The sequence below is a fragment of the Bos indicus x Bos taurus genome, chromosome X (assembly GCF_003369695.1).
Source record: "Bos indicus x Bos taurus breed Angus x Brahman F1 hybrid chromosome X, Bos_hybrid_MaternalHap_v2.0, whole genome shotgun sequence".
Taxonomy (NCBI): Eukaryota; Metazoa; Chordata; class Mammalia; order Artiodactyla; family Bovidae; genus Bos; species Bos indicus x Bos taurus.
In genome coordinates, this window is record NC_040105.1 from 113,536,038 (window position 1) to 113,543,043 (window position 7,006).

General features: G+C 56.9%; 1 protein-coding gene across 1 annotated transcript; it reads left to right on the top strand.

The window, feature by feature from the left end:
* The first annotated feature begins 205 nt into the window (after nucleotides 1-205).
* Nucleotides 206-6,671, top strand: HSFX1 (heat shock transcription factor family, X-linked 1). The gene is made up of 3 exons (XM_027535455.1): nucleotides 206-235; nucleotides 521-1,038; nucleotides 1,946-6,671. The coding sequence occupies exons 1-3, from the start codon at nucleotides 206-208 to the stop codon at nucleotides 2,220-2,222; spliced, it is 825 nt and encodes a 274-aa protein (XP_027391256.1). The 3' UTR covers nucleotides 2,223-6,671.
* The last annotated feature ends 335 nt before the right edge of the window (nucleotides 6,672-7,006 follow it).

Below are 7,006 nucleotides of genomic sequence, written 5' to 3' on the forward strand. Positions count from 1 at the left end.
TCTGTCGGTGCGTGTCTCCCTGGCCTCAGGGCTCCAGGACCAGAAGGCCATGCCCGGTTTGTATGAGTGCTCAGCCTGAAACTTCACACCCATGCACAAGTGTCATGGTGCCTGCTGCCATGATGAGCGTGGACCAGGAGGCTGACATGCTGACCAACCTGGGTGCAGCCAGCCCTTTATTAGTTCACTTAATGGCTGCCTTGTGATGTCAGCCCTGAGGAAGCAGAGGCCTTTGGTGAGGGGCCAAGCACCCTTGTGAGCCTGGACTGCTCCTGGCCACTGCACTGTCCCATTTCCAAGGAGGGACACACCACCCTCTGTGTGGCTATGGACAAGGAGGGCCCCGTGATGGATGGGGTGCCCGGCTTTGGGGAGTCTCCCTTTCTTCCAAACACAGGGCCTCTGGCCCTCGGCTCAGGGAGATGCGCCCCTCCCTGTGGACCTTTCAGCCATCCTGGCCCAGCTCGTGCCCACGGGCCACTGCAGCTTCAGGCTGCTGCTGGAAGAGAGCACTTTTTAGGCTTTGGGGGAAGAGCCTTTGTTGAAGAGGCTGCACACCGAGTGTGGTGCCCTGCCTCGGGGAGAGGGCAGCCTCCTCTCCCTCCCCTTTCTCAGGAAGCTGAGGACCATCGTCAACAGTCACCACTTTGTGTCCATCTGGTGGGAGGAAGATGGCACTTGCATAGGCATCAGTGAGGAGCTCTTCGAGAACATTTTGGAGAGGGTGGGCTCAGACAAGGTATTTGAGACAGACCTCATGAAGAGCTTTTTCCGTCAGCTTAGCCTGTATGGATTCAGCAAAGAGTGCCAGGATGTGCTCACCTCCCTCTGCCTGACCACCCTGCTCACGGATGAGCCACCTGTCTGTGTCCTGAGCAAGGTAAGGGCAGGGGAGTACCTGCTGGGCCCTGGGGGTGGGGTGGGTCCAAACCTCAGGGCCGCCGGGGACGGTGGCCGGCCTGCAGGGAAAGCTGTATGTAAAGATAGGACTGGGGACTGGCATGACTGCCAGAGCTGCCAGTGCTGTGTTGGCGAGTTGTGAGGGGGAGAGCCTGAGCATTCTCAGTGCAAAGAAGTCACTGCCCCTCCTCTCTTTCTCCGGTGGGGATGTCTGTGTGAGATGCTGCAGGTAAGCTGAATGCACAGTAGGGATCAGGTCAGGATACCCAGGGGCCAGGTGTCACTCTGTACCGCTGACCCATGGGCCCTTAGATCGCAGTCACATCGGGGAAAGAGATGACACTGCTCAAATGCTGGACCTTCCTCTCCTCCAGCCAGGGCAAAAATGGGCCCAGGGTGGAGGCAGGCAGGGAGAGGGGTTTGTGTACCCCCATGACTCCCTCACGGCTAAGACCAGAAAGAATCTGCCTGGAACGCGGGAGACCTGGAGTCGATCCCTGGTTTGGGAAGATCTCCTGGAGGGCACGGCAACCCACTCCAGTATTCTTGCCAGGAGAATCCCCACAGACAGAGGAGCCTGGCGCGCTACTGTCCATGGGGTCCCAAAGAGTCGCACATGACTGAGTGACTAAGCACATGACTCCCATAGCTGTAGAACAGAAGTTTAGTGCAGGGAAGCACAGGTCCTTTCCTGGGAAGTGTCCTGGTCAGCCGAGGAAGTGCAGGCCAGGGGTCAACACCTGTATAGAAAGCAGGGAAGCTTCTGCAGTCTGCCTGCTGCAAATGCCAAGTCCCCTCTCTGGGCCTTGTGCGGATACTCTTGGGCCACTCTGTCATTTTCCAAGGTCGAGAGATGATGAATTACTGAGTCTTGAGGATGGGCAAGCTGGGACACCGAGTCCTGTGGGACAGGGTCCCACTTTCTCCATGAGGCCTGGGGGTGGCTGGGTGAGGGCACCCAGGGGCCTAGCTGGGAGGGTGCTGGTTTCAGTAAGCCTTTTGAGACTCGGATTTTGCTATTCTCTCTCTCTTGGTGAACCCCATTACAGTTCTGCTACAGTCCCCTTTTTAAGAGAGACAGCCCACACCTCCTTGGGAAGATGAAGAGTAGAGGGGGCATTAAGTCTGTGTCTCGGCAGGTGGAGGGCAGGCTGGTAGCCCTGGGTGTCCCTCCTGCATCCAGCACCATGCAGCCACAGGCCGGCCTGTCATCCTGCCCTGAGGGTGCCCAGGAAAACGCAGGCCACCTGGAACTCGCCCCCATCACCGCCCTGGCTGGGACCTATGCCGCCCTGCTGCTGGTCTGGGATGGAAGTCCCTAACCACTTGATGGGTCCTGATGCCTGGCAGCCCGAGTGCACACAGGCTCCAGTTTCTCTAATCCCTGTCCTGATGGAGGTGGCCCTGCCCATCAAGGGCCCGTGAGTCTGCTTCACCTGGCCTCCTGCCCAGATGGCTCCTCCTGTGGTGGTGGTTGGCCCCACCACTGTGCCCACCCAGATTTTCAGCCTGCTCCCTGGGCAGCTCCCAGTGGCCATGCTGGTGCCTCTGTGCACCATCTGGATTCCCAATCGTGGCTCAGGCACGGAACCCCTTCTATTACTGCTTAGGCAGCCCCTCTTCCCCATAATCTCCAGGCATTCTTTCCAGTAATCCCCACAGCCTTCAGGTGCACCCCAAGAGGACCCCAAATATGCACCCTATTCAGACAGATAGAGGCGGCCCTGTGGTCAGAACACTGCATGGCAATAAGGAGCCTGAAAACACGAGGGATTTCCCGCCCGGCACACTTCTTCAGCGCCTCCATCCTGGGCCTGGCTGAGCATGTGAGTCCCCTCAGGCAGCTGCTCGCTCAGGAAGGTAAGACAGATGGCCGCCCACCCCCGGCACAAAGCAGGTACCTCGTACACACCCAGGGAAGCCCCTCAGATGCTCTGCACCCACTCATTGAAAAGACCTATCAAGGGCTGGACAAGAGCCTGGCAGAGTGGCTTCATAGAAACAGGGACACTGTCCAGCAGGCTCCTCACTTGACAGATGAGGAGAAATTAAGCCTCCCCTTGTCGGGGGCCCCAAAAGAGCCCTTCCTGTCCTGAGATGCACAGGGCTGGAGCCCGTGGTCCCTGCCCGAGGTCTGTGGGTGTTTAGTCTGGGGGCTCACTGGTGTCTGGACAGCAGGCCCAAGGTTTGGCTTCATTGCAGGGCCTGCATCTGGTGACATTTTCTCCTTTCTCTTTTCCTTTTTCAGCTGAGCACTCTAAGGGTGTCACACCTCAGCACCCTCTGCTCACTGGGGTGTCCAGTTTATAACATGCTCTCTCTTAAAAGAGTGTTTGTCCTGAGGAGCATAGCAAATAGCCCTCCAGGGTTGCACTGCAGAGACAAGGGCTCTAAGGTCAGGAGAGAGAGAGCGCACACACCAGTCCACTGGAACCGGAAGGCCAGGTCTCCCTTGTTGGCAGTCTGGTGCAGGAACAGGAGGCCCCTGAGAAAGGACTTGGGGCGGCGAAGGCCAGGGCTCTGTCAGCCCCAGCACTGAGCTGCTGTGACGCCCGACCAGGCTGCTCACTTCCAAGACAAAACACAGCCCATTACAAAGGTTCACTGCCTGGGGAACACCTTAACTTTTCAGAAGGTTTCATTCGATTTTTTTGTCTTGACTTCCATATGCCTCCTGACCTGGAATCACATGCAGATGCTGCTATTTTTAAAACCACATTCCCAGAAACCTCAGCATGTGTGGCACCTGCTTACCTGTAAATCTATAGAGAAAGTGAAGATGTTCAGATTGCAATCTCAAGTCATCTGCTTGTCACAAAAGGCAACTTTTATTTACAAAGTCAAGGCTGCCTGACATCAAGAGACTCATGTGGTACTTCACTCCCACCACTCAGCCCTTGGTAGATTCTGACTGATAGCTGCAGAATGAAGGGACTAAGCATGGGTCTTCCTGGGCTGGGCAGAGGCAGCAGCCTAAGGTCACACAGGAGTGTAGGGATGGAGCAGGGACTTGATGGGCTGGCCCTGGAAAGTCAAACTGTCTTGAGCCCCAGGCGTGCCCAGGTCACCAGAGGAGAAGCCAGGCAGCTCCAGAGGCACAGAATTAGTTCTGTCCCCGGGGCCACACAGGCGACAGTGTCTAGGAGAGTGGAAATACAATTCAACCAGACAGGGTGTCTCAGAGAGGGGCCCTGTGTCACAAGTGCTCCAACTAGGCAAGGGTGACCCTGGAGGCCCAACTGGGCAGACCCCGGGGAGCTGGTGATCCACGGCCAACTCCCTTCCCACCAGCTCTGCCCGAGCCTCCCTCGGCCCAGTGCTCATCTTGGGTCCTCAGTGGCTCTTTCATCCTCTGGGCTCCCTTGATCTGTCGTTTCACAAAGGGAGGTGCCATGGCCAAACGGAGGAGGTGGGAAGGCTGGAAGAGTTTGATTTCTGGATGACAGAAACAAGGTTTAGCCTATGATGAGCAAACCTGGTGGTCCTCTGGAGTGCCAACTCTCTGCAGGAGGAACCGCCTAGGACTCTGTGGGAACTGTCATGAGGAAATGCCCTGGGATGAATCAAGCTACAAACTGGCAGGGGAGGCTGATGAGACACCATGACCTTGGTTTTGTTCACACACAACTCCACAAACAAGGCCTGTGAATGGGCAGCAAGGTGCTCAGCCATCTGCTGAGCCTCTGAAAAGGGAGGGAAGGTCCCCATCTCCAGGGTCTGAGGTCCCAGCCAGGGGGCCTCCTGAGGCCCCATGCAAACCCCCCAGACGATGATCTCTGCATGCCCCTGCCCTCAGCAAACCTGGGGATGCCCAAGTCTCACTCAGGCAGCACCTCTGGCCTCTGAGTAGTGCTCTGGGGGGTTCTAGGGGGGCTGGGGGCTGCCAGGCCATCATGGGGGCTGGGCTGGACTGCAGTGAGGCTGAGTCCTTGGCCCTCAGGGGCCCCAGGGGCAGGGCGGGTCAGCCACCCACCCTCCCCCCGAATGTCTCTCCTTTCTGGTAGAAGAGTCTAAGGTCGCCCAACCAGTGAGGACTTAGAACCCAAAACAAAGGAGTTTTTGGCCTCCAAGAGCCCCTCTGGCCACTCAGCAGAAGCAGGGCCCGTGGAGAGGCATCCATGCCGACCAGTGGAAGAGTCACCAGATGACCCTGGGGATACCCCACAGAGGAGGAGTGTGAAGTCACTATGAGCAGCCAACGCCATCTCTAAGCTGCTGAATTCTTGCTAACTCGCCTGCCACTCCTCACCCTCTTTGGCTAAAACATGTTTAATACAAAAGTTTACAAAGTCTGGTGACTGCTGAGGGGCCCCCATGGGAAGGTGAGTAGTTACCTGCGCTCCCTGACTGTCATGGGTGCAGAAGCCCCCCATCCAGCATCTGTGCTGGGACTGCAGCCTTCTCTCAAGGGTTAAGGAGGCCCCTCCTGAGAGACAATGAGGGGGTCCAGGAACCCCAGACCAGAGAGCCCCATAGAATACAACTCCACCCCTACTGGGTCTCCTGGGTGCCCCAGTCTGGGCCATCAGGCTGAGACCCCAAGCACCCTTACTTCCTCAGTGAATTCAGGGATTCAGAAGCTTGGTCTTTGGAGTGCAGTCACAGGTGGGCAGAGGGAGGGGCCCACGTCCTGTGGAGACTCGAGGTGAGGACCAGTGGAGGCTGAGGGTCCCCAGGGGATGCATGTGTGGCCCTCCTGACAGCCCTGGGGCACCATGGGGTGTGGTGTCCAGATGTAACGTCACTCACTGATCCCGATGGGAGGGGAGAAGTGAGGGCCTGGGTCAGGTGCCCGGGTTCAGGTCAGCAGAGTGAAGGAGCCCAGCTGTGCTAGGAGTCAAGATAGAATCCTGACGGGGGCTCCGGGGCCCCAGGACATCCAGATCATCACTGCTCTCAGCCCTGGGAGACCCTGGCAGGGTTGAGGTAATGAGCCCCCTACTCCTGCTTGCCTCTCAGGGGTCCTGGCTGGGGTGGGCCTGATTTTAAGGGGAGAAAAGTCAGGGTGAGAGGGTAGTACCCAGACCTGCTGAGAGTTAAAGTGAAGAGCAGAAGGAGGGTTGAGGATGGCCAGGGGCATCATCTCAGCTCTGGGAAACCCTGGGCATGGAGCCCTGATGTCATGCCCACAGACTTCCCTTTGGGGTCTCAGTGAAGTAATGGCTTGGTGTGAGGGTCTTGCCTCTGGTCAACAAAAGGGGCATCCCCAGACCTGCCAGGGCTCAAGATGAGGACCTTGAGGGAGGACACAGGGAACCCCACAGGTCCAGGAACCTGTTGTCAGCCTGGGGCGACTCTGGTGGCTGCATGAGCACACGATCTCAAGGACATTGGAGACGTGATATAAGGTGCGGGGCTTCAGAGATTGGAGGGCAGATTCTTAGGTTCTGAAGGAGTTTAGGTGAGGACCCTGATGGAGGACTGAGGGGACCCCTCAAGAGGAGACTTTTAAGTGGCCTATCTCAGACCATTCCCAGGTACGATTCTCAGCCGAGGCCCATGGTCCCCAGGTGTCGCCTGCCTCACTCCTGTCTGTGGCTTGATCCTGGGCATCACGCTTGTGGTAGAGATGATTGAGCTGAGCAAGCCAAGCAAGCACGAGGAAGACCTTCAGGACCCAGGCACGGCCTAGGGCATGGTGGAGGCTCAGCTCTCTGGGGCTGAGGCAGGGAGGCTGCATCTCTCTAGGCCTCCTCTACTCTTGGGGTGGAGGGAGCAGCCACCCTGCTCACTATGAGTTCCTGTGGGGTCCTGTACAAAAAAGATCTTCACGACCCAGATAATCATGATCGTGTGATCACTTAACTAGAGCCAGACATCCTGGAATGTGAAGTCAAGTGGGCCTTAGGAAGCATCACTACGAACAAAGCTAGTGCATGGAGGTGATGGAATTCCAGTTGAGCTATTTCAAATCCTGAAAGATGATGCTGTGAAAGTGCTGCGTTCAATATGTCAGCAAATTTGGAAAACTCAGCAGTGGCCAGAGGACTGGAAAAGGTCAGCTTTCATTCCAATCCCAAAGAACGGTAATGCCAAAGAATGCTCAAACTACCATACAATTGCACGCATCTCACACACTAGTAAAGTAATGCTCAAAATTCTCCAA

Bases quoted from the DNA above. Each gene is read 5' to 3' on its own strand.
- HSFX1 (XM_027535455.1), top strand. From the start codon at position 206: ATGTCAGCCCTGAGGAAGCAGAGGCCTTTG. The intron at 236-520 runs GTGAGGGGCCAA...AGCACTTTTTAG, and splicing joins TGAGGAAGCAGAGGCCTTTG to GCTTTGGGGGAAGAGCCTTT. The intron at 1,039-1,945 runs GTGAGGGGGAGA...GTGAACCCCATT, and splicing joins CAGTGCTGTGTTGGCGAGTT to ACAGTTCTGCTACAGTCCCC.